The 27,367-nt window shown below is 46.4% G+C and overlaps 1 protein-coding gene across 6 annotated transcripts in view; it reads left to right on the top strand.

Annotated features, from left to right (window-relative positions):
- The window catches only part of DTNB (dystrobrevin beta), a 505,091-nt gene that overhangs the window by 338,968 nt on the left and 138,756 nt on the right, over positions 1-27,367 (top strand). For all 6 annotated transcript variants that reach the window (XM_068143073.1, XM_068143070.1, XM_068143069.1 and 3 more), the window contains one exon: positions 1,340-1,430. In XM_068143073.1, coding sequence (XP_067999174.1) covers positions 1,340-1,430 — 91 coding nt within the window. The remainder of the gene's footprint in view (positions 1-1,339; positions 1,431-27,367) is intronic.

Genomic DNA, 27,367 nt, shown 5'->3' with positions numbered 1-27,367 from the left:
CATTAGATATTAGGAAAAATCTCTTCACTGAAAGTGTCATCAGGCACTGGAACAGACTGGCCAGGGAAGTGGTGGAGTCATCATCCCTGGAAGTGTTTGAAAGACATTTGGATGAGGAGCTTAGGGATGTGGCCTAACAGTTGTGTGCAGGAAGATGTTAGGTTATGACTGGACTCAGTGATTTTAAGGTCTTTTCCATCCAGGCTATCCTATGATTCTGTGGTGCTGTCCCTGTGGCTGATGATTATTGGCAATATTTTATAATACCTCATTCAGCAACATCTCCAAGGCAGCCAGAGCCTTGTCTGTGTGAGGTGATACAAGGCAGCTGGAACCATTTCACCCTCTGCTAGCTGTGGAATGAAAGGCCAAGTCTCAAATTACCACCTTCTGTACCACTGGTTGTGTGTAGTAAGTCAGGTATAACTCAGGCTTACTTACAAAGTACTGTTTGTATTCAAGTCAATGCCATTTAGGGACAGAGTCCATTCTTGGCTCAGCATGGTCCCCTCATTGTTCCCCCACAGAACCACAGAATGGTTTAGGTGGTAAGGGGCCTTTAAAGGTCATCTAGTCTAAGCACCCTGTAGTGAGCAGAGGCATTGGCAACTAGAGCAGGTTGCAGAGGGCCCCATCCAACCTGATCTAAAGTTTCCACGGTTGAGGTGTCTACCAACTCTGGGCAACCTGGGCTAGTGCCTCACCACCCTCAGCATAAGCAATTTCTTCCGTCTGTCTAATCTGAACTTCCCCTCTTTTAGTTTAAAACCATCACTCCTTGTCCTGTCACAACAGCCCCTGCTAAAAAGTCTGTCCCCAACTTTCTTATCAGCCCCATTAAGTAAAGAAATGCTGCAAGAAGATCTCCCTGGAGCTTTCTCTTCTCCAGCCTGGCCCCAACTCTCACAGCCTGTCCTCACTGCAGTGGTGCCCAGACTTTGACATTTGTCATCCTGCATCTCCTGAGGACAAAGCTTTTCTCTGTTACCATTCAGCTATTTCCCCCTTTTTCCCTTTGGTAAATCCAAATGCTTTGCAGAAAAGCTCCTCAGAAGCAGGTGAAATTTACTCCTAGTGATATGTGTTTATGAATTGTTGAAACCAAATTATTTTAATCATTAAAAATTGACAAATGTGACTCCTGGATGAAATGCTGCTAGGCAGAAGGTCTGGAGAGCAGTTCCCATTTCAGAAGTGGAATGGGAAAGGGAATGATCTCTGTTGTTTCCCACATGACTCTTCACTTCCCCATCACTGTCCTGTTGCAATAACACAGCTTTCCTCTGTTATGCCCCAGCCTGAGGAACAGGTACTAACAAGGTGTTTTGGCTTTCCCCAGCAGCGTCCTGGACAGCCCTGGCCGGCTGGACGAGGAGCACCGGCTGATTGCCAGATACGCTGCCCGGCTGGCTGCTGAAGCCGGAAATGCAGTAAGTCAATATTCCATCCCCCTCTTACTGACCAGGGAGCGTGGAAGGAGGTGTTTTTCAGAGCCTAATGAGTAGTTTGATGCTAATAACTGCATGAAACCCTCTGGTTTTGTTTGTCCAGCTGAAAGAGCAGCTCGCTTTCCTCCTCTTCAGCAGAAACGCTGTGTCCTCTGGCAACGGGGGAAACAACAACACAAATTTATTAGAAATGAGGTCAGAGGAGACAGGAGAATAAGCAGACTAGTCCTACTTAGTTAAGAGAAGAGATAAATACGCAGATACTTGAGGAAAACAAATGGTGGAACAAACTGTGTGGAATATATTTATACCAGAGGGAAGGAGCCTGAGAAAGGAAGATATTTGTTATGTTTGCAGTCTCTCACAATAGGCAAAAACTAAATCAGGCACCCAAGCAATTTTAAATTGGTAAAAGTAAATGCTGCTTGAACAGAGAATTGCTAGAAGAGACCATGACTGAAATTCCATAGAATTCATTCCTTAGCTGGATGAGATGCTCATCTTTGCCTTTTCATCCACATGAAAGCAGAGCAGCATTTGCAGGAGCTCTCTTCCCTAGTACTGAGCAGCTGTGGATCTCCCTTGATTCACAGCTGCCATTTTACAGTATTTCCCCCAAAATGAAGCAGCTTGACTTAGCACATCCTCAAAAACCTGGCCACTCTTTCTGTTTGTTGAAGGTGCACACACACCATCATGGCTGCTCTAACAGCTTTGGACAGGCTACATCATCTCTTCCTCATTGCTGCTCTACACAATTCCTATTGCAAACCAAATTTGCTCCCATGTACAGTTTCCAATACAGCCTTTGTCTTCTGCAGCCTCCTGCAGCAGCAGTACTAAGCATAGAATCACAGAATCATTTTGGTTGGAGGAGACCTTTAAGATCACTGAGTCCAACCATTAACCCAGCACTGCCAGGTCACCACTAAGCCATGTCAGTGCCACATCTATGAAGCTTCTAAACCCCTTCAGTGATGGGGACTCCACAACTGTCCTGGGCAGCCTGTTACAGGCTTTGCCTACCCTTTCAATGAAGAAATTGTTCCTCATGTCTAGCCTAAGTTTCTTTGGTACAACTTGAAGCCATTTCCTCTTGTCCTATTGCTTGTTCCTTGGGAGAAGAGACTGATCCCCTTTTCACTCCAGCCTCTTTCCAATGAGTAGTAGAGAGTAAGAAGGTCTCCCCTCAGCCTTCTTTTCTTCAGGATAAAGAATCCCAGTTCCCTCAGCTGCTCCTCATAAGATTTGTGCTCTAGACACTTTGCCAGTTTTGTTTTCCTTCATTGGACATGCTCCACCACCTCAGTGTCCTTCTTGGAGTGAGGAGCCCAAAACTGAACCCAGTTTTTGAGGTGTGCCCAGTACAGGGGGACAATCCCTGCCCTGGTCCTGGTGGTCAGACTGTTGCTGATCCAAGCTACAATGCTGTTTGCCTTCTTGGCCACCTGGGCACATGATGTCTCATCTTCAGTCACTGACAACCAATGCACTCAGGTCCTTTTCTGCTAGTTTTCATCCATTCTTCCCTAAGCCTGGAACATTCATAAGGTTGTCAAGATTGGAGTGCAGGACCCAGCATTTGGCCTTGTTGAACCTCATCCCACTCACCTCAGCCCATCAATCCAAGGCAATACCTCCTTCCCACCTGCTTTCCCTCACCTCCATCTTTCCCTGTTTTCAGCTGTAACACACCTCCAGATCCTCCTGAGGTTTTGCTGATACACTTGGGGAGGCTAGTTCATACAAGCACAGGTTGGTATCTGGCCTGTGAGCCAGATGTGCCTGCTGCTTCCCAGTGACTTTTGATGGAGAGTGAGCCACCCAGGCAGGAAGCAGCCTGTGGCACTCAGCAGGAGCAGAGGTCCACAGGGACTGTGCACTCTTGGCAGGACTCTGCTGACCTTTGCAGCCTTGCAACTAGGAAAAGTACAAGCACCTAATAAATATGAGATAATAATCATGGGATAATAATCATTAGGTTGAGTTATGTGGATGAGTTATGATAATTAGGTTCTTGCCCACATTGCTCTTTTTTGACAGCAGTGTGTGGTTGCTGCTCTTGCCTCAACATTAAGCACTGCTAAAAGCATCATCTCACCTCGTTAAAGCTACCTACAGCCTAAATAGTATTTATCATTTTCACTTCATGTAACTTTTCTTTTAGGCTTATAGGCATTATTCAATAAATAGTTTTAATCAAGGAAGAACAAGTAAATTAGGTTTCCTGCTCTACTTCTTTGCAGGATATATGTGCAGCTTGGTCCTTGGGTCATTTCTTCTTCTCCCAGATGCACCAGTCATATGAAACATTTTTTTCTTACTTGTTTCCTCCTCTTCTTAGTCATAAAGAACATTGTGATACCACAGTGAAGGGGAGGGGAAATACTGTTTCAGATTTTCCATGACACCATGATATCCTTGCACCAGGAAACCTGGAATCTGATGCCCACGACGCATGAGCTTTACTGTTCTTTGACAGTTTCTTCCAGATCAGAGTGATGCCAAACTGGGTTTTGGGAGCTTGATTAAACACTGTCATTAAACCCCCTTCTGTCACCCAAAGAAAGGTACACTGTAGGTGAGGTCTGAATGCTCCATATTTGAAATACCAGTCCAACAAAGAGTTGGACTCGGATAACCCCAGCACGATGGGGGTTAGAAGGCACCTCTGGGGATCATTTAGTCCAACTCCCCTGCTAAAGCAGGGTCACCCACAGCAGGTTGCCCAGCATAGCTTCCTGGTAGGTTTGGAATCTCTTCAGAAAAGGAAACTCCACAACTTCTCTGGGCAGCTTGGTCCAGGGCTCCAGCACCTTCACAAGTGTATCCTCCCGTTCCAGTTTGTGCCGGTTGCTGGGCACCACTGAAAAGAATCTGACTCTGTTCTCCTGTTCCCTGCTGTCGAGGGTTGGAAGGGTAAAGCCAAAAAGCCTCCTCCCTCCCCCCTGTAAAGTAAAGGGAAGGAGAAATTGAAGGGAAAGGAAAAAAAAACTCACAGCTGAATTAGCAAAGCAATGGGTGCTGTATATTTACAAAAGCAATGCAGGATATGCAGGGGGAATTTACAGAATTTACAATATTTACAATATATACAAAGATATACAATAAAGTAGCACAGAAATGAGAGTTCCCCCCTCTGCTGGGGGGGTTCCCCACCTCTGCTCCCCCTTCTCTCCCCCTTTCCCCTGAGAGGGTTAGAAAAGAGAGAAAAGAGGAAAAAGTTAGAAGCAGTTATGTGTTAATTGGAAAGCAGTTAATACAGGCCTTGCAGTTTATCAGTTTCAAGGTCAAGCCTTGGCCGAAAGCTCAGAAACAGCGAGCTGCTGCTGCCGAAGAAGGGGAAGAAAGACAGAACTGACTGCAAAAGTGCAGGAATTCACAGGAAACTCTGCTGCACTCCCAGTTCAGAAGGTGTTTCCTCCCAATCTACCAATGAAATTAGTTTAGATCCTTCTTTTTCGTTTACAAACATCCGACTACTATATTCCCTTTCTTAAGGGGACAGCCTCAAACGGTCACAGTCCACTCCTTCTAAACAATTTCATTGGCTGTTCATACTGTCCATCCAATCCAAAAGGATATTTACAGTTCGTAAGTTCATAGTCCATTCCGGCTATGCTCAGATGTAGATGATTCAAAAGTCCAAGAAAATCAGAAAATGAGACAAATAGAAAACAGTTCATTTCTTTGCCGACGAAGCAAAGAATAGGGAAACAGGGATTCTCAGGGTCTCTTAGTTGGCTCAGGGCTCTCAGGGATCTCAGGGTTCATGCACCGTAGATTCCTTGTTGATTCTTCCTCTGGACGCGATGTAGCTGTACAAGAGTTTGAAATTAACCCCTCTCAGCTAAAGTTAAATTTCTTTGTGGAATACACTGAATTTCACCATTCTCTTGCATTACCCAATAAGTGTGACCCGGACCTTCAGCTGAAACCACCCCTCGGACAGGTTTAGCCTCTCCTGAGGGTGAAAATACCCAAACAGTTTTACCCAACAGACTCTTTTCTCTAACAACAGGAACTCCATCACCTTCTACTTTCCGTAGCAGATCTGAATGTGCAGGTCCAGCTCAGTTCACTGAACCTCTACTATATACCAGCCAGGTTGCTTGTGCTAAATGTTTTTCCCAGTTTTTCAAAGATCCACCCCCCATGGCTTTAAGAGTGGTCTTCAACAAACCGTTGTAGCGTTCAATCTTCCCTGAAGCTGGTGCATAGTAGGGAATATGGAATATCCACTCAATACCGTGCTCTTTTGCCCAGTTCTTGACAAGGTTGTTCTTGAAATGAGTACCGTTGTCTGACTCAATCCTCTCTGGAGTTCCATGTCTCCACAGGATTTGTCTCTCCAGACCGAGAATGGTGTTGCGTGCAGTTGCATGTGGAACTGGATAAGTTTCCAACCATCCAGTGTTTGCCTCTACCATAGTAAGCACGTATTGCTTACCAGAACGAGAACGTGGTAGAGTGATGTAGTCAATCTGCCAAGCTTCACCATATTTGTACTTGGACCATCTGTCACCATACCACAAGGGCTTAAGTCGTTTTGCCTGCTTAATAGCAGCACAAATGTCACAGTCATGGATGACTTGTGTGATAGCATCCATGGAAATGTCTATGGATCTGTCACGAGCCCATTAGTATGTTACATCTCTGCCTTGATGTCCTGACGAAACATGAGCCCACCGATTGAGATTAGAGTCCATGTCTACTTGAGAAACTCTTGCAGCTAGGTCTGCCTGATCGTTGTGTTGCTGTTCCTCAGTAGCTTTGCTCTTAGGAATGTGAGCATCGATGTGTCTCACTTTCACTGGAATTCTCTTGATTCGATCAGCAATGTCCTGCCACAGGTTGGCTGCCCAAATGGGTTTTCCTTTTCTCTGCCAACCACTCTTCCAGTTCTTTAGCCAACCCCATAGAGCATTGGCTACCATCCATGAGTCGGTGTAGAGATAAAGCTTTGGCCATCTCTCACGTTCAGCTACGTCGAGAGCTAGCTGGACAGCTTTTACCTCTGCGAACTGACTGGATTCTCCTTCTCCATCTTTTGCCTCTGCAACTCGGCGTGTTGGACTCCACACTGCAGACTTCCACCTTCTCTTGTTTCCAAAAAGACGACAGGAACCGTCTGTGAACAAAGCATATTTCTTTTCATCATCAGAAAGGTCATTGTAAGGAGGAGCTTCCTCAGCACGAGTTACTTTCTCCTCTGGAGGTTTAGCGCAGTTGGTACCTTCAGGCCAACTTGAGATCACCTCCACTAGACCATGCCTTTCAAGATTTCCCATTCGAGCTCTCTGTGTTATCAGAGCCATCCACTTAGACCATGTTGAGTCTGTAGCATGATGTGGTGTGGAGCCTTTGCCTTTGAATATCCAATTCAAAACTGGTAATCTGGGAGCTAGAAGAAGTTGTGATTCAGTTCCAATTACTTCAGAAGATGCTTTTACTCCTTCATAGGCAGCTAAGATTTCTTTCTCTGTTGGAGTATAGTTAGCCTCTGAACCTCTGTAACCTCGACTCCAGAAAGCAAGAGGTCCACGTGTCTCACCTGGAGCTTTTTGCCACAAGCACCAGGCTGGACCACTGTCACTTGCAGCTGTGTACAAAATGTTCTTAATGTCTCGACCATCTCGGACTGGTCCCAGACCCATTGCTTGAACTACCTCTTGCTTTATCTGGTCAAAGGCTGCTTGTTGTTCAGGTCCCCAGTGGAAATGGTTTCTCTTTCGAGTCACATCATACAGAGGTTTCACAATCTGACTGTATCCAGGGATGTGCAGTCTCCAAAATCCCACTATCCCCAAGAAACGTAGGGTCTCTTGCTTGTTTGTGGGACTTGCCATGGTGGAGACTCTATTTACCACATCCACTGGAATGTGTCGGCATCCATCCTGCCACCGCACACCCAGAAACTGAATTTCTGTGGTAGGTCCTTTCACCTTGTCTCGCTTGATGGCAAAACCTGCATTCAGAAGAATGTCAATGATTTTGTTACCTTTCTCGAAGACCTCCTCAGCAGTTTTACCCCAGACGATGATATCATCGATGAACTGGATGTGTTCTGGAGCACCGCCTTTCTCCAGAGCATCGTGGATCACTGCATGACAGATGCTTGAGCTGTGGATCCAGCCCATTGGCAATCTGTTGAAAGTGTACTGGATTCCTCTCCAGGTGAAAGCAAACTGAGGCCTGCATTCCTCTGCTATGGGAATAGAGAAAAATGCATTAGCAGTGTCTATGGTAGCATACCATTTGGCCTCTTTGGATTCCAGCTCATACTGTAGCTCCATCATGTCTGGTACTGCTGCACTCATAGGTGGAGTTACTTCATTTAGGGCTCGGTAGTCGACCGTCAGACGCCAGTCTCCATTCTGCTTCCGCACAGGCCACACTGGACTGTTGAAAGGTGAATGAGTTTTGCTGACAACTTTCTGACTTTCCAACTGACGAATCAGATTCTGAATGGGCAACAAAGAGTCACGGTTGGTTCTGTATTGTCTGTGATGCACAGTCTGAGAAGCAATCGGCAATTTAATGTCCTGTATCTTATGTTGTCCCACAACTGCAGATTCATCAGAAAGCTCAGGTCTGGCAGACAGCTTCAATTTTTGTCCATCAATTTCTATAGAAGCTACTCCAAAAGCCCATTTGTAACCTCTAGGGTCTTTGAAACGCCCTTCTCTCAGAAAATCAATTCCCAAAATACAAGGTGCATCAGGTCCGGTCACAACTGTATGCTTCCTCCATTGTTTACCCGTTAAACTTATATTAACCTCTACCTTACTTAACTCTTGAGATCCACCAGTGACTCCCAGAATAGTTATAGACTCTGATCCCTGATAATTTGATGGTATTATGGTGCACTGAGCTCCTGTGTCAACCAAGGCCCTGTACTTCCGAAATTGTGAAGTGCCAGGCCACTGGATGTACACATCCCAATAGATTCTGTTATCTCTGTTATCCCTCTCCTCCCCCTGGCGGGAGGCAGGGCACCCCTAGTTATGGGGAACATGCGCACATGTGCATTGCACATAGTTTGCAGGGTTATAACTTTGCATGTTATAACTGGAGCCACTGTTGGAGCCATAAGAGTCGTTCTGCGGAACTGTGGAAGTAACAGCTACCCTTCTGGTATTGCTACCTTGGGTTCTGCCACTTTGCAATTCCCTCAGTCTCCTGAAAAGATTAGAAGTTGGTTGGCCATCCCAGCGGTTCATGTTCTCACCGAACTGATCACGCAGAGTTATCCAAATAGTTCTACGTGATTGTCTTGGTGGTCTGTTTTGGAATGATCTGTTTTGGAATGACCTGTTTTGGAATGACCTCCTTGGAGGACGTGTATTCCTCACAGATGAGACTTGTACCCACCTGGAGGAAGAATTGAAATTATCCCTTTGTGCCAATTGGGATATGGAATTTCTAAATTCATCTTTTAACTCTCTCATGCAATTCTCAATTTTTCCAGACAAATTTTCAATGGCCGAAACCAAAGAACCACGTGTCATGCTATCCTCCAATTGTCTCATTTGATCACTGAATTGGCCAACCGTAGGAGAAGCTCCACCATAACTTCTTGACACAATTCTGCTTGCCAGAATGTTTGCATAATTGGAAGGAGCAAGTTTAATGATCTTTTTAGCTAGACTAATACCCACAGGAATGTCATCAGGATTCAGAGTTTCATGTTCACCATAGAGTATCTCTCTAACAGCAAATTCTCTCAAGCGCTTAATTCCCTCATCTATGGTAGTCCAGGGTTTAGGATTCCAGGGAAGATCATCTCGGGAAGGGTATCTCAGGGCAACCGCTATTAAAAGGCGTATCCACAGATTAACCTTACCGAGAGCTTCGCCTAGATGTCTATCTATTCCATTGTCCCTTGAGAGAGTTCCTAACTGAGCTGCTGATTTGTCTCCAACTGTTAGAGCTGAAGCACCTGTATCATAACACCTACTAAGCCAAGCTAGAACTGGCTCCTTACCTGCACTGGTGAAATCTTTACGGACATTTCTCAATTCCTCCCGTGGTGACGAACAGTCTGTAATATCATCTTGATCTTCATCTCCCTGAATTCTTTGCCCATAAAATCCTGCTGTCATTCTCCTAAGGATCTCTTTAAGCTGAGAACCACCTTTGCCAGCTGCTTTCCTAGCTTCATCTCTATCCTGCTTTGATCTCACTAGGTTAGCTAGATCTTTAAAACAAACCTTCTCTTCCTCCTGAGCAGGATCTTTTAGAGTAGAGGGCCCCTCACCAGGATCAGTCTCCACCTCTTCTTCTCCATCTTGGGCCTTTCCACTTCTAGTCTTTAAAGGAGCCATCTTGACTGGAGCTGTGTTTGAATTTACAGCCACCTTAATGGAAGCTGACAGGTCCTGAGATAAATCAGCTGCTGGGGCAGTGACTTCCGGTCCCACTGAGGGAGTGGGTGGAAGTGACGTTGCTCCATTAATGGCCGACGGAGAAGAAGAAGAAGGAGAAGGAGTAGGCGCCATGTTGATACCAGCCGATGCCCTTGGCTGCTTGCCAGAATCAGCAAAGTCATTTAGAGCTGCCTTACCAATTAACTTTTTAGCCTTCTTTTTAACTGACACGGGTTCTCCACAGTCCTCGTCACTAGATGACTCTGGGACTGATCGAGAGCCACGGCGTTTTCTTTTTGATCTAGTTTTAATAACAAAACACGCCCTGGACACCTTTCTCTCTCGCCGCAAAGAGACCAGCAGATACACGTTAATTATCACTGAAAGCAGGATTATACACATCAAATAAATCACCTTTGGATCCCAGGCATCACCTAAAGTTACTGTCTCCTCAGGCGGAATCTTAAAACCCTTTATCTCAATTGGGAGAGTGGTGGAGGTAACATTCCTGTATCTCACTGGCCATAAGATATTAATACATTTTCCATACCATAATTTAATTCTATACATAACCCACATATAAATTGTCCGCACCAAATATTTACCCAGGTAATCCAAAATCAAACCCAAACAATATCTGTAAACCAGAGCCCCAAAAATTGAAAAGAATAATCGCTCCACAAACCACAATACCTTCATGTTTGCTAATTCAGCTGGAAAACACCAAATCAATCAAATAAAAAATTAAACTAATTATCTGCCGCACGTTGGGTACGCCAATAAAAAAAAATGTGTGGTGGGTGGAAGGGCAAGGCCAAGAAGCCTCCTCCCTTCCCCCTTCTAAAGTAAAAGGGAAAAAAAATTGAAGGGAAAGGAAAAAAAAACTCGCAAGCTGAATTAGCAAAGCAGTGAAGCTATATTTACAAAGCAAATGTAGGATTTGCAGGGGAATATTTACAAATTTACAATATCTACAATATATACAAAGATATACAACAGAGCAACACAGAAATGAGAGTAATCCCCCCTCGGCAGAGGGGTCCCCCACCTCCGCTTTCCCCTCTTTCCCCCCCTTCCCCAGATTAGGTTAGAAGAGAGAGAGAGCGAAAGAAAGAAGTTAAAAGCAGTTTTGTGTTAATTGGAAAAGAGTTAATATACAGGCCTGGTATCTTGTTTTCAAGGCCGGGGCCTTGGCAGAAAGCCCAGCACAGAGTTAGCTGCAGAGCTGCTGCACCATGCAAAGGCGGAAGCAAGACTGACAGAAAAGTCCTGAAAATGCTCAGTTCACTCCCAGTTCTGAAGGTGCTTCCTCCCACTCGTCCAATGAAATTAGTTTAGACTATTCCTTCCGTTTACCAACCTCCGTCCACCATATTCCCTTTCTTAAGGGGGCACTGTGTCAACCAAGGCCTTGTAATTCCGAAATGGTGAAGTGCCAGGACACTGGATGTACACATCCCAATAGATTCTATTGTCTCTGTTATCCCTGTCCTCCCCCTGGCGGGAGGCAGGGCACCCCTAGTTATGGGGAACATGCCCACATGTGCATTGCGCACAGTGTGCAGTGTTATAGCTTTGCATGCTATAGCCGGAGCCACTGTTGGAGCTACTAGAGTTGTTCTGGGGAACTGTGGAAGTAACAGCTACCCTTCTGGTATTGCTACCTCGGGTTCTGCCACTTTGCAGTTCTCTCAGTCTCCTGAAAAGTTTAGAAGTTGGTTGGCCATCCCAGCGGTTCATGTTCTCACCAAACTGATCACGCAGAGTTATCCAAATAGTTCTATGTGATTGCCTCGGTGGCCTGTTTTGATTTGATCTGTTTTGGAATGACCTCCTTGGAGGACGTGTATTCCCCACAGATGAAACTTGTATCCACCTGGAGGAAGAATTGAAATTATCCTTCTGTGCCAATTGGTATATGGAATCTTTCAGATCCTTCATGCGACTCTCAATTTTTCCAGACAGAGTTTCAATGGCTGAAACCCAAGAAACGTGTCATGCTATCCTCCAATTGTCTCATTTGATCACTGAATTGGCCTACCGTAGGAGAAGCTCCACCATAATTTCTTGACACAATTCTGCTTGCCAGAATGTTTGCATAATTAGAAGGAGCAAGTTTGATGATCTTTTTAGCAAGACCAATACCCACAGGAATGTCATCAGGATTCAGAGTTTCATGTTCACCATAGAGTATCTCTCTAACAGCAAATTCTCTCAAGCGCTTAATTCCCTCATCTATAGTAGTCCAGGGTTTAGGATTCCATGGGAGATCATCTCGGGAAGGGTATCTCAGGGCATCCGCCATTAAAAGGCGTATCCACAGATTAACCTTACTGAGAATCCTGCCTAGATATTCCATTATCCCTCGAGAGAGTTCCTAACTGAGCTGCTGACTTGTCTCCAACTGTTAGAGCTGGAGCACCTGTATCATAACACCTACTAAGCCAAGCTAGAACTGGCTCCTTATCTGCCCTGGTGTAATCTTTACGGACATTTCTTAGCTCCTCCCTCGGAGACGAACAGTCAGTTATGTCATCTTGTAGCTCCTCCCCCTCAACTTGTCCTAATAATCCTCCTGCCATTTTCTCAAGGATCTCTTTAAGCTGAGAACCACCTTTGCCAGCTCCTTTCCTAGCTTCATCTCTATCCTGCTTTGCTCTCACTAGGTTAGCTAGATCTTTAAAACAAATCTTCTCTTCCTCCTCAGCAGGATTTCTTAGAGTGGAGGGCCCCACACCAGGATCAGTCTCCTGCTCTTCTTCCCCATCATCTTTGGTCTTTCCACTTCATAGTATCATAGTATCATTCAGGGTTGGAAGGGACCACAAGGATCATCTAGTTCCAACCCCCCTGCCATGGGCAGGGACACCCCACACTAGATCAGGCTGGCCAGAGCCTCATCCAGCCTGCTCTTAAACACCTCCAGGGACGGGGCCTCGACCACCTCCCTGGACAACCCATTCCAGGGTTTCACCACTCTCATGGTGAAGAACCTCCTCCTCACATCTAGCCTGAATCTCCCCACCTCCAGCTTCATTGCATTCCCCCTAGTCCTATCACTACCTGAGATCCTGAGAAGTCCTTCCCCAGCCTTCCTGTAGGCCCCCTTCAGATACTGGAAGGCCGCAATTAGGTCACCTCGGAGCCTTCTCTTCTGCAGACTGAACAGCCCCAACTCCTTCAGTCTATCCTCATAGCAGAGGTGCTCCAGCCCTCTGATCCTCCTTGTAACCCTTCTCTGGACACGCTCCAGCACCTCCACATCCCTCTTGTAATAGGGGCTCCCGAACTGGACACAGTACTCCAGGTGGGGTCTCACCAGGGCTGAGTAGAGGGGGAGGATCTCCTCCCTTGACCTGCTAGCCACACTTCTCCTGGTGCAGCCCAGGATCTGATTGGCTTTGTGGGCTGCAAGTGCACACTGAGAGCTCATGTTGAGCTTCTTGTCCACCAGCACCCCCAAGTCTCTCTCCTCAGGGCTGCTTTCCAGCCAGTCCCTGCCCAGCCTGTATTTGTGCCTGGGATTGCCTCGACCCAGATGCAGGACCCTGCACTTGCTCTTATTGAACTTCATGAGGTTGGCTTGTGCCCACCTCTCCAGCCTGTCAAGGTCCCTCTGGATGGCCTCCCTTCCCTCCAGCGTGTCTGCTGCACCACACAGCTTGGTGTCATCAGCAAACTTGCTGAGGGTGCACTCAATGCCACTGTCCATGTCACCCACAAAGATGTTGAACAAGACAGGTCCCAGGACTGATCCCTGAGGGACTCCGCTTGTCACTGGCCTCCACTGGGACACGGACCCATTGACAGCCACTCTTTGGGTGCGGCCATCAAGCCAGTTCCTTATCCATCTAGTGGTCCACCCATCAAACCCATGTGTCACCAGTTTGGAGACCAGGATGTGGTGCGGGACAGTGTCAAAGGCTTTGCTTCTAGTCTTTAAAACAGCCACCTTAACTGGAGCTGTGTTTGAATTTACAGCCACCTTAATAGAAGCTGACAGGTCCTGAGATAAATCAGCTGCTGGGGCAGTGGCTTCCGGTTCCACCGAGAGAGTGGGCGGAAATGACGTTGTTCCGTTAATGGCTGATGGAGAAGAAGAAGGAGGAGAAGGAGTAGGCGCCATGTTGATACCAGCCGTTGCCCTTGGCTGCTTGCCAGAATCAGCAGGAAAGTCATTTAGAGCAGCCTTTCCAATTAACTTCTTAGCTCTCTTTTTAACGGACAGAGATTCTCCACACTCCTCATTGCTAGATGACTGTGGGACTGATCCAGAGCCACGGCGTTTTCTTTTTGACCTATTTTTAATAACAAAGCATGCCCTGGACACCTTTCTCTCTCGCCGCAAAGAAATCAGGAGATACACGTTGATTATCACCAGCAGCAGAATCACAGACACCAAATAAATCACCTTTGGATCCCAGGCATTACCCAAAGTTACTCTCTCCTCCAGCGGAATCTTAAAACCCTTTATCTCAATTGGGAGAGTGGTGGAGGTAAGATTTCTGTATCTCGCTGGCCATAATAAATCAATACATTTTCCATACCATAATCTAACTCTATACATAACCCACAGATTAATTGTCCGTACCAAATATTTACCCAGGTAATCCAAAATCAAACCCAAACAATATCTGTAAACCAGAGCCCCAAAAATTGAAAAGAATAATCACTCTACAAACCACAACACCTTCATGTTTGCTAATTCAGCTAGAAAGCACTAAATCAATAAAGCAATAAATTAAACTATTTATCTGCCGCACGTTGGGTAAGCCAAGAAGAAAAATGTCGTAGGGTTGGAAGGGTAAGGCCAAAAAGCCTCCTCCCTCCCCCCTGTAAAGTAAAGGGAAGGAGAAATTGAAGGGAAAGGAAAAAAAACCTCACAGCTGAATTAGCAAAGCAATGGGTGCTGTATATTTATAAAAGCAATGCAGGATATGCAGGGGGCATTTACAGAATTTACAATATATACAAAGATATACAATAAAGTAGCACAGAAATGAGAGTTCCCCCCTCTGCTGGGGGGGTTCCCCACCTCTGCTCCCCCTTCTCTCCCCCTTTCCCCTGAGAGGGTTAGAAAAGAGAGAAAAGAGGAAAAAGTTAGAAGCAGTTATGTGTTAATTGGAAAGCAGTTAATACAGGCCTTGCAGTTTATCAGTTTCAAGGTCAAGCCCTGGCCGAAAGCCCAGAAACAGCGAGCTGCTGCTGCCGAAGGAGGGGAAGAAAGACAGAACTGACTGCAAAAGTGCAGGAATTCCCAGGAAACTCTGCTGCACTCCCAGTTCAGAAGGTGCTTCCTCCCAATCTACCAATGAAATTAGTTTAGATCCTTCTTTTTAGTTTACAAACATCCGACTACCATTAGAATAAACCAAACCAGGTTGGAAGAGACCTTCAAGATCATCGTGTCCAACCCATCAACCAATCCAACCCACCCAAACAGCTAACCCATGGCACCAAGCACCCCATCAAGTCTCCTTCTGAACACCTTCAGTGACGGCGACTCCACCACCTCCCCGGGCAACCCATTCCATAGCGCAATCACTCTTTCTGTATAGAACTTCTTCCTAGCATCCAACCTCCCTTCAGGTAGTTGTAGAGAGTGATAAGGTCACCCCTGAGTCTCCTCTTCTCCAGGCTGAGCAACCCCAGCTCCCTCAGCCTCTCCTCATAGGGCTTGTGTTCCAAACCCCTCACCAACTTTGTTGCTCTTCTCTGGACTCTTTCCAGCAAGTCAACATCCTTCCTAAACTCAGGGGCCCAGAACTGGACACAGTACTCGAGGTGCGGCCTAACCGGTGCAGTATACAGGGGCAGAATGACCTCCCTGCTCCTGCTGGCCACACTGTTCTTGATGCAGGCCAGGATGCCATTGGCCCTCTTGGCTGCCTGGGCACACTGCAGGCTCATGTTCAGCCTACCATCAACCAGCACCCCCAGGTCCCTCTCTGCCTGGCTGCTCTCCAGCCACTCTGACCCCAGCCTGTAGCACTGCATGGGGTTGTTGTGGCCAATGTGCAGAACCCGGCGCTTGGATGTGTTAAATCTCATGCCGTTAGATTCTGCCCATCTGTCCAGCCTGTCGAGGTCCCTCTGCAGAGCCTCTCTACCCTCCAGCAGATCAACTCTTATTCCCTTTCTTAAGGGGACAGCCTCAAACGGTCACACCTGCCCTTTAAATATTGGTAAGCATTGAGAAGATTCCCTCTCAGTCTGCTCTTCTCTAGGCTAAACAGCCTCAGGTCTCTCAGCTCTTCCTCCTCAGAGTGATGCTCCAGTCCCCTCAGCATCTTTGTAGTCTCTGCAGGACACTCTCCAGTAGTTCTCTGTCCCTCTTGAACTAGGGTGTCCAGAACTGGACTCAGGACTTCAGATGTGGCAAGAGATGTGATGGAGGGGATGAACCATAGTTCATTAAACTACCTGCTCTACAGGACAGACTGCAATCCTCTAGACTTCAGAAAGGCAGAGACAAAGTTTTTTAAATCTAGGTGTCTTTTGTAAGTACTTTCATGATGACATTGTATTTTTATTCAAGCTACAGCAAGATCCTTGCCTGTCACAGAGAAAATGGTTGCATCTCAGGACTGAGTTGTGAAGGAACTTGGGGGATTATTGATCAATGAGCAATCACAAAAAGATTAAGGCTACAGATCCTGTGAGCAAAGGAGCTGATAAGAACTGTTATCATCCATGATATTCATGGAAATATTGGATGGTACTAACTGTAAAACACCTCAAAAGCATCTGCTGTGTTCATAGTTTCCTATACACAGGATTTGATTTTTTACTGTGGAAGGAAAATGGTTTGTGTGCTGGGTTGAGGAAGCCCCCTTCCCCGCCACTGGCAACAATTAACACTCAGACAAATGGATTGCAAAAGTGATGGAAAGTTTAAATAGAAAGCAGTGAACTTTTACAGAAAGCCAAAACCGCAGTGACAAAGAAAGATCCCAAAACAGACCCAGAGAGATCCCATCCCCACCTGAGGGTACACCTAAGACCCCCAGGGCTCCTTCTTCCCCCTCCCATTGCTAGGCTAGTCTCAGCTGGCCAGATCTGAGACTGCCCATCCCCCCGTGGCCTTGGGCCTAGCCAGGCCCAAAGCCAGGAGGCATCTCCCCCAGTTACCGGCTGACGGAGGAGGAAGAAAAGAGACAGTGCTAGACTCCGCACTGGATCTTATAGTGGTGCAAAGAATTGTGGTATGAAATACTACATAATTTCCTGTGTCCACCCCTCTGGGCTGGACTTCTGGACACAGGAAATAAACATTGCAGGGGGGCACCCAGCTCAAACTGCAACAGTTTGCTTTGGTGTGATTTGATCTTAAAACCTTCATTTAGATGACTCTTTAACCTGTTCTAAGCACTGGCAAGTGAGTTTACTCTGGGTTTCTTTTCCAAGAACTGGGTTTAAGCTGACTGGTCTGTAGCTGTTGGTTCCTTCTTGCATTGTTTTGAGGTGCAACCTTTAGGGATAGCTTGTACCCACACATGAGTGTCAGCTTATAAAACTCAGTGCTTTCAAAGATGAACACAAAAGCTTTGAGAATGCCTCAGGTTTATTTAAGATGAAAGTACTCTGATGAATTTCCTTATGTCCTGGCTACTCAAAGCATCTCTTTGTGCTTTCTTCAGGCTGCTTTCTCTTTTCTAATCAAGATTTTGCCTGAAGGCTGTAAAGTCTCTGTCCTGGGTAGCTGCCATTTTTTAATATTAAACCTACTATTGGATTTTTTAAAAATAAAGCCTAACCCTGGACTGCCTCTTGCCCACCACTGCACGTTGTACTGCTGCCTGCAGCTGGGCAGTGGTAGGGAGGATGTAGCCTGCTGCTTCCCAGGATGCTTGTCTGCTGGAGAATGTGGGGCAGGAGCTGTGTCATCTGATCAATGCAAGGGCAAATATATCTAGAACAGGTGTCAGATATTCTCTGGACAAGTGCAAAAGCACTTATACATGTACCTCTATTGTATTTCCATCAGGCTCAGTGCTCTCTCAGGTGACTCTGATAGACTTTTAAATATGGAAGAGTTTAGACACATCTCCTCCTGAGCCTGCATCATAAGTGACTGATGTGCTACTTCTCAACAGCTGAGTGTATCATAGAATCACTGAGTCACAGAGTGCTTTGGGTGAGAAGGCACCTTTAAAGGTCATCTAGTCCAAACCCCTTCATTCAGCAGGGAAATCTTCAACTAGAGCAGGTTTCTCAGAGTCCTGTCCAATGTGACCTGGAATGGTTCAAGGGATAGGGCACATTGGTGGCTCATCTACCACCTCTCTGGGCAACCTGGGCCAGTGTCTCATCACTGTCATGGTGATGAACATCTTCCTTATATCTAATCTCAATCCCTTTTTAATTTGAAAGCATCACCCCTTGTCCTGTCACAACAGGCCCTGCTAAAAACTCTGTCCACAGCTTTCCTGTAGGCCCCTTTAAGTAATGAGAGGCCACAAGGAGGTCTCCCTGGAGTTGTCTCTTCTCTGGGCTGAACAACTCCAACTCTGTCAGCCTGTTCTCACAGCAGAAGGGTTCCAGCTCTTGGATCATTGTTATGGCCTCCTCTGGACTTGCTATAACAGGTCCATGTCTCTCCTGACCTGGACACAGCACTATAAGTGCAGTCAGGCCAGAGTGGAGCAGAGGGGCAGAATCCCTTTGCTTGACCTGCTGGCCACATTGCTTTGGGTTTGCATCTGTGCTGTGAGTGCATGTAGCCAGTTCCTGTCCAGCTTTTCACCCACCAGCACCCCTAAGTCCTTCTCCACGGGGCTACTCTCCATCCCTTCATCCTCCAGCCTGGATTGATACTGGGGGTTGCCCCAACCCAGGTGCAGGACCATGCTGACTTAGAGAATGACACAAGAGACTCAGTAAGTTTCTTGTATTATGCTTCTATTCTGGCGTGCCTGACACAGGTAGAATCATTTCAAAAGACCTGTGTGTCTTCAGAGAGTTTTGGGCAAGCTTTTATACAAAAAGTTATGTCTATAATGACAGAGGTCCAGATGCTTCCTATCTATACAAAGCTTATCTATCTAAAAATAGCAGAAGTATACATATCATGCAGGTGTCCTTTATCTTATACAAAACATCATCTTGTCCAAGACTAACAGAAGTGAATCACTAAAAAATACTGCTATTCCTTGTCTATCCAAAGGCTGTCTGCCAACCCCTCTCCCCCTCCCTGCATTTCAGCTAACAAGCAGAAAATTCTTATCAACTCTGTTCTTCTGTTAATGAGACTTTTCTGTTCATCAATTCCCCCCTTTCTTACAGCCAACAGTATATTCCTATACTATATTTTCTTAAAATAATGTCCTGTTTCCAGCTCATGCCTGAGTTTATAATTTTTATACTTCTGGTAGGATTCTACACCACTCTTTCCAGTACACATCATTATCTTAATCAAAACTAACAGTAGTATTATCCAACAGTTAGGGAGATTAGTTTACAAAGCCAATTCTTGACTAACATTTCAGTACCTATTTCCTTCCCATCCCTCAATAGTATCAACCAACAAACAAATCACAATTATCGATACAACTTGAGCTTCAGGGGTCCCTGGGATTCAAGTTTCCATTCTTTTGCTGAAGTCTTCTTGACTCTGGTGTGGTGAATTGTGGTGAAGGCACATTATGCCCCGATACTGAATCTTGTCCCAGCATGTGGGCAAGTTCCCCCTCCCTCTAGGCGGGAGACAAAAGCCAAGGCATTAGCCAGGCTTGCACGCACCCAGCGCATGCAGTGCTTGTGCCTACACCAAGTATGGGCATAATTCTAGCTTCACGCTTTCTATAGGCTGAAGCCAGTTGCTTATGAGAGTGCCCATTGGTCAAGCCCAGCCTCGAGGAATCTATAAGTATCACCCCAGTTGGTGAACACGTTGCCCCCCCCCCCTCATTTACTTTGTCTCTGTGCTTGCTCGAGAGAGTAACTCTCGAGCTGCAGCCTTTGCCATTGAGCTTATTGTTGTTAGCTTCTGTTATACATGCACGCATACTGGAAGCCTCTGCATTGTTGAAGAAGCCCAGAGGGAGGACCTTCGCTGAGCCTGAGGAGCTCAGCATTGCTACAACCAGTCGTGCCGGTCGGAAGAGCCCATCGTGCCACCGGAGGACTGGACCAACCCCCGCGGGTAAGATCTGCCCAGTTGCCGGGGAGAAGGGACTTGATCAATACCGAGTGCCGCTCTCTCAGAGCCGCACGGGTGCCGCTCTGAGCCCTGTGAATTCCAGGGAAAACCAGGGCATTGTTCGTGCTTATATTGCACCGGACCCGGGACCACTACGAGAGTCCTGTTGCTCCTTTAACCTCGGTAAAGAGAATTCGCCGCCTAACGCAGCCGCATTCTCCCCCTGAGGCTGTTTGCATCAGCCCCGAGAACCGCCGTGGTTGGGCCGACCCCCGTAGCTTCGCCTGCTTCCGTCGTTCGAGCCCACCTACCGGCCACCGTCGTCCCGCCCTGCCGTGCGAGCCGACTTCTGAGGGCCGACCCCACGGACCGACCCTGTCCAGGACCGATCCCTGTTGTCTGAAGGGAATTGAATATTGTCCACGTGCTTTCCACCCACTAGCACTCAGTTCAAAGTATCCGCGTCTAGCAGAGTAAGCGCTGACGCTTAGAAAGATTATAATATTGCTGTATATAGCCAGAAGCCGCCCGCGTCCCGCCGAGTCTCCATCTAGTGGCCAAGCGGCGGAACTGCACCCTTCGTTATATAAATATAGAAAGGGTTTATAGATAGTTCAATTACGTTATAATCATAACACTAAGCCAGTTGTGGAATGTATTTCACGAACGTGCACTAGAACATGTATATAAGTTGGTGATTCATCGGTTATTAATAGTTTGATAATTAATAAAATAATATTTTTCATAATTCATATTTCATATTCATAAATTTAATAACCTCTTCACCACAATATGGCGCAGCGAGCAGGGTGCACAGCTGTGAAATATTTCCATAACTTGGGATACAAAATTACAGCCCCAGACTTGGAATGGGCAAAATTAAATTGTAAAAATATAGATGGCATTTTCGCAAAGCTAAGCGAACCCAGCAGCGAACACGCTGTCCTGATGGCATCTTGTATTATACAGATGCAGGAGGAAATTAAATTCTTTGACAAAAAGGTTTCCCAATTGGAAAGGGAACTGGCGAAGTCAGAGGCACAAAGCCAGAGACTTCATGATTTATTTGAGCTGCACATAAAAGAGACCATGTCTGTTTTCAAGTCTCAATGGCAATCACATGCTACCTATGAAGTAGCCAGGGCACATGACACACGAGAGCCAGGCTCTCCTATTCTGTCTGTTCCAGCTGACAGGCAGAAGCTAGCTGATTTTGATTCAGCAGCTGCTCAGCATCAGCGCATGAGCAATGTTAGCTCACCCACACCAGACAGGTCAGCAGCTACAGCACCGGTGCAGCAAGCCAAGCCAGGCTCCACATCACCGGATGATGACAATGAAGCCACCAGCTTCAATCAGCAACGAATCCCCAAGAAGAAGGTGAGATTCAACTTAGCATCACTAGATGACCCCAAAGCCAGCAGCGGACCAAGTTTCCCACAGCATGGCAGACCAAGAGGTAACCAGGGAAATAGAAGCTCCTGCAATAAGGTAGCCAAGCCGACTCGACAACAGCTTGCACAGCATCCCAGCAAGAGAGCTTACTGCGATCCCAGAGACACACTGAGCACCACATCAGACTCAGATTCTGGATGTGAGTCTAGCTCACAGCATCACCGCAAACTGCGGAAAAGCCAAGCTGCTATAGAAGCCAATAAGGCTGAACCCCGCAGCATCCTGAAAGCAAAGCTCCAGGAAAAGACCTCCGAAAGGGAGAGTTCCAGAAGGGACCACAGACCCAGCAAGGAGGGACACCGGCAAAAGGTATATACCGCCAGCCGTAAAGCGATACCGCACGGCCAGAGAAGGGAAGAACAACGCTCTCAAGCATTCTCTTCCACCAACCCAGGCAGACATGAATACTGCACTGGAAAACAACACTCACGAGGTTCCTGCAACCCCAGTAGAGGGAATGAAAACATGCAGAGTGACAGGGAATACTCTAATTCACGAGATTCACCTGACTCACTAGATCCATGGTGTTGGGTACTCCTCAAAATGGAATGTCCCGAGGAAGTTGTATTTGGCTTGGAACCAAGGATGAGAAAGAAAGTAGCAAAAACGGTACTCACTAAATTGATAAAAGAAGCAGTGGAAAGAGATTATTCCTCATTTCAATACTGAGGAAGCCCTGTCATAGTGACAGAGCCCATCCTATCAAGGGGGTGGGAAATTGACAAACTCCATAGACACTTTGATAGCTTCAGTGTCATATGGGAATCAAACCCCATCACTCAGTCAAGGGGGTGGTGGGAGATAATTGAGAGTACCAATGTTGGTTTCGGAACAAACATTTGTTCCACACTGCTAAGACAGCTCGCTCTGTTAAGAGTATAGTTTAAAGGTTGTATACTGTTCATATAGTGCTAAGGTATTGTAAGTCACTATATTTGAAAATGTATTCTACCAAACAGGTATGATATAGTTTAACCTGTATGGGATAAACCTTGTTAAGGGTAATCCATACTCGAGGCTTATACATGCCCATGGGCAAGGGGGTGGTAATGTGGTGAAGGCACATTATGCCCCGATACTGAATCTTGTCCCAGCATGTGGGCAAGTTCCCCCTCCCTCTAGGCGGGAGACAAAAGCCAAGGCATTAGCCAGGCTTGCACGCACCCAGCGCATGCAGTGCTTGTGCCTACACCAAGTATGGGCATAATTCTAGCTTCACGCTTTCTATAGGCTGAAGCCAGTTGCTTATGAGAGTGCCCATTGGTCAAGCCCAGCCTCGAGGAATCTATAAGTATCACCCCAGTTGGTGAACACGTTGCCCCCCCCCCTCATTTACTTTGTCTCTGTGCTTGCTCGAGAGAGTAACTCTCGAGCTGCAGCCTTTGCCATTGAGCTTATTGTTGTTAGCTTCTGTTATACATGCACGCATACTGGAAGCCTCTGCATTGTTGAAGAAGCCCAGAGGGAGGACCTTCGCTGAGCCTGAGGAGCTCAGCATTGCTACAACCAGTCGTGCCGGTCGGAAGAGCCCATCGTGCCACCGGAGGACTGGACCAACCCCCGCGGGTAAGATCTGCCCAGTTGCCGGGGAGAAGGGACTTGATCAATACCGAGTGCCGCTCTCTCAGAGCCGCACGGGTGCCGCTCTGAGCCCTGTGAATTCCAGGGAAAACCAGGGCATTGTTCGTGCTTATATTGCACCGGACCCGGGACCACTACGAGAGTCCTGTTGCTCCTTTAACCTCGGTAAAGAGAATTCGCCGCCTAACGCAGCCGCATTCTCCCCCTGAGGCTGTTTGCATCAGCCCCGAGAACCGCCGTGGTTGGGCCGACCCCCGTAGCTTCGCCTGCTTCCGTCGTTCGAGCCCACCTACCGGCCACCGTCGTCCCGCCCTGCCGTGCGAGCCGACTTCTGAGGGCCGACCCCACGGACCGACCCTGTCCAGGACCGATCCCTGTTGTCTGAAGGGAATTGAATATTGTCCACGTGCTTTCCACCCACTAGCACTCAGTTCAAAGTATCCGCGTCTAGCAGAGTAAGCGCTGACGCTTAGAAAGATTATAATATTGCTGTATATAGCCAGAAGCCGCCCGCGTCCCGCCGAGTCTCCATCTAGTGGCCAAGCGGCGGAACTGCACCCTTCGTTATATAAATATAGAAAGGGTTTATAGATAGTTCAATTACGTTATAATCATAACACTAAGCCAGTTGTGGAATGTATTTCACGAACGTGCACTAGAACATGTATATAAGTTGGTGATTCATCGGTTATTAATAGTTTGATAATTAATAAAATAATATTTTTCATAATTCATATTTCATATTCATAAATTTAATAACCTCTTCACCACATGAATCCAAGCAGCTTGTTCCTTGATTTTGATGGCTGTGAAGGATGTCAATAACACCTGATATGGTCCGGTCCACTTGGGCTCCAGAGGGTTCTCTGAAAGAGATCTGACATAGACATAATCTCCAGGTTCCACATCATGCACTGGTCTGTCTAACCCTCTCACATTGGTTCCAATCACCTGTTTGTTAACAATGCTCAGGTTCTTATAAATTTGCTGAACATACTTGTTCAACATTTCCTCTCTAAATTGCCCTGGTTCAGAAGGGTCCATAGTTCCTACTACATAAGGTCTTCCAAACAGGATTTCAAATGGGCTCAACCCTTCCTTTATTCTTTGCTTAGTCCGAATTCGCAACAGGGCAATTGGTAATGCTTGTGGCCAAGGCAGGTTTGCTTCCTGTCCAATTTTTACTATCTGGTTTTTGATTAAATGGTTCATTTTCTCCACTTGCCCACTCGAATGTGGATTGTAGGGGGTGTGGAGTTGCCAATCAATCCCTAAAATTTTGCTCACCTGTTGTACCACCTTGGCCACAAAATGAGGTCCCCTGTCTGAGGAAATAGCAGCAGGTACCCCAAAACGAGGTATTATCTCTTGTAACACTGCCTTAGTAACCTCCCATGCTTTGTTTGTGCGACAGGGAAATGCTTCTGGCCAACCAGAGAAGGTGTCAGTGAGTACCAACAGGTACCTGTATCCCCCCTTTCTTGGGAGCTCAGTAAAATCAATTTGCCATTGTTGTCCTGGATAATTTCCTTTGCTAATTTGTCCCAGTCTAACTCCTCTTCTTACTTTGGGGTTAGCCTTAAGACACACCTCACATTGCCGGGTTACCTGTTCGACTGTGGTGTATAACTTCTGTGCTATACACTCCCGAACCAATTTTCGATACAGGGCTTCTGTTCCCCAGTGAGTCTTTGCGTGTTCCATCTGAACAAAAGCCCAGAGAAGGTTCGTGGGAATGATTAATTTCCCATCCGGTGTCCTGGCCCAGCCCTTTCCTGTCCTATTACCCAAAAGGTCTTTAATTAATTTCTGATCCTCTGTGCTATACACAGGTTCTGGCTCTTTTTGCTCAATTGACAGTTTACCATCTGGGATCAAAACAAACTCTGACACCTTCCTCCCCTCCCTGGCCACCCTTTTAGCTGTTTCATCTGCCAGTCTGTTGCCTCTTTCTTGACCAGTATTCCCTTTTTGGTGTGCTTTGCAGTGCATTATGGCTACTTTGCTTGGCTTCTGCACTGCTTCTAGCAGCCTCAGTATTTCTTCTGCATGTTTAATACCTTTTCCTTGAGATGTTAACAGTCCTCTTTCTTTCCAAATGGCTCCATGGGCATGTACCACCCCAAAGGCATACTTGGAGTCAGTCCATATGTTTGCACTTTTCCCTCGGGAAAGCTCAAGAGCTCTGGTGAGTGCTATTATCTCTGCCTTTTGAGCGGAGGTGTTACTTGGTAGGGCTTCTGCCTCGATTACCTCTTCTCCTGTAGTTACAGCATACCCAGCTTTTCTTTCTCCCTGGATCACAAAACTGCTTCCATCGGTGTACCAGTTATGGTCTGCCTTTTCTAGGGGTTCTTCCTTCAGGTCAGGTCTGCTGGAATAAGTGGCCTCAATTGTTAACAAACAATCGTGAATAACTGGTTCTCCATCACCACCCTGGAGGAAAGAGGCTGGATTGACAAAGTTAGCAACTTTAATTTCTACATCATCCTGCTCCACTAGGATGGCTTGGTATTTAAGAAATCGTTGTGGAGACAGCCAGTGTCCTCCCTTGGCTTCTAGAACAGCAGAGATGGTGTGTGATACTAGGACTGTGATCTTCTGCCCCATTGTGAACTTTTGAGACTCTTGAATGTTAATTGCAACTGCTGCCACAGCCCTCAGGCATCCTGGCCATCCTTTGCTTACCTCATCCAGTTGTTTAGAGAGGTATGCCACCGCCCTTCGGTAGGGTCCTAAGGTTTGTGCTAGGACTCCGAGTGCTATCCCTTGGCTTTCATGGGAATACAATAAAAAAGGTTTAGTGACATCAGGTAGGCCTAGTGCTGGTGCCCTCATCAATTCCTTCTTTAAGGTACGGAAAGCTTGTTCAGCTTCTCCATTCCATTGCAAGTCCTTATCAGTCTCTTTCAATAATTCATAGAGGGGTTTCACAAGCAGGCCATAATTATAAATCCACAACCGGCACCACCCTGTCATTCCCAAAAAGGTTCGGAGTGCCTTTACTGTGTTTGGAAGTGGAATAGAACAGATGGCCTCCTTTCTTTCAGGGCCCAGCACTTGTTGTCCTGCTGTTAATTCATATCCCAAGTAGATTACTTGCTGCTGTACTATTTGGGCCTTCTGCGGGGAAACTCGGTACCCATTAAGTCCCAGGAAATTCAGCATACTCACAGTCCATCTTTCACATTCTGCTCTGGTCTGGGTGGCCAGCAGGATGTCATCTACATACTGTAGCAGAACTCTGTTGCCTTCTGGCCTGTTCCACTTCTCTAATTCTTTTGCGAGCTGATTTCCAAAGACAGTAGGGCTGTTCTTAAATCCTTGGGGCAAGACCGTCCAAGTTAATTGACACTTTTGGTTAGTTCCTGGGTTCTCCCATTCAAAGGCAAACAGTGGCTGGCTCTCAGGGGCCAGGGGTAAACAGAAAAAGGCATCTTTTAGATCCAAGACGGTAAACCATTCTAATTCTGTTCTCAATTGAGTCAAGAGGGTATATGGGTTTGCCACCACAGGATGGATATCCTTTGTTATTTTATTTATAGCCCTTAGGTCCTGCACTAACCGATACCCTCCAGCTGCTTTCCTTACAGGTAAAATTGGAGTATTGTAAGCTGATTCACACTCTGTTAGCAGCCCATACTTTAAGAATTTTTCTACAATAGGCAAAACTCCTTCCCTATCTTCTTTCCTTAAAGGATATTGTTTTAATCTAACAGGTTGAGCTCCAGGCTTAAGATCTATTATCACAGGTAGGGCATTTTTGGCCCTTCCAGGCTACTCAGTGTCTCAAACCCCAGGATATACTTGATCTTTTATGCTTTCTTTTATTCTGTTTTTCTTTTGTTGAGGGCTCATTAATGCAAGACTTAAAACCTCAATCAACTGTTCCTCCCTTACTCTGAATTCTACCTTCCCCTTATTACATTTAATTTCAGCTCCCAATGCTTCCAACAAATCCCTCCCCAGCAATGACTTTGGGGCATTTGGCATATATAAAAATTTATGTAAGCCCCAAGTTTTACCATATTTATATTTAAGAGGTTTAAAAAAGTATGCCTTCTCAGTTTGACCTGTAGCCCCTACCACAGAAACATAGCTCTCATCCAGAGGCAGCAGTGTTTGATTTAAGACTGAAAAGGTTGCTCCTGTGTCCACTAGGAATTCCAGTTTATTTTCTTGTTCCCCTAGCTTCATTATAACCAGAGGATCTGCTAGGGTATTTATAGTCTCCTCCGGTCCTCCCTAATCATCCTCTTCTAGTTGTGCCTGTATTCTATTTTTCTTGTTCCTCTCTGGACATTCTCTTTTCCAGTGTCCCTTCTTTCTGCAAATCGCACACTGATCCTTTTCCAACCGCACTCTATTAGTCC

This window comes from Melanerpes formicivorus, unplaced genomic scaffold, assembly GCF_026170545.1.
Source record: "Melanerpes formicivorus ecotype bairdi unplaced genomic scaffold, bMelFor1.0.p_v2 SCAF_9, whole genome shotgun sequence".
NCBI lineage: Eukaryota > Metazoa > Chordata > Aves > Piciformes > Picidae > Melanerpes > Melanerpes formicivorus.
This window is presented reverse-complemented; position numbering and strand designations above follow the sequence as displayed.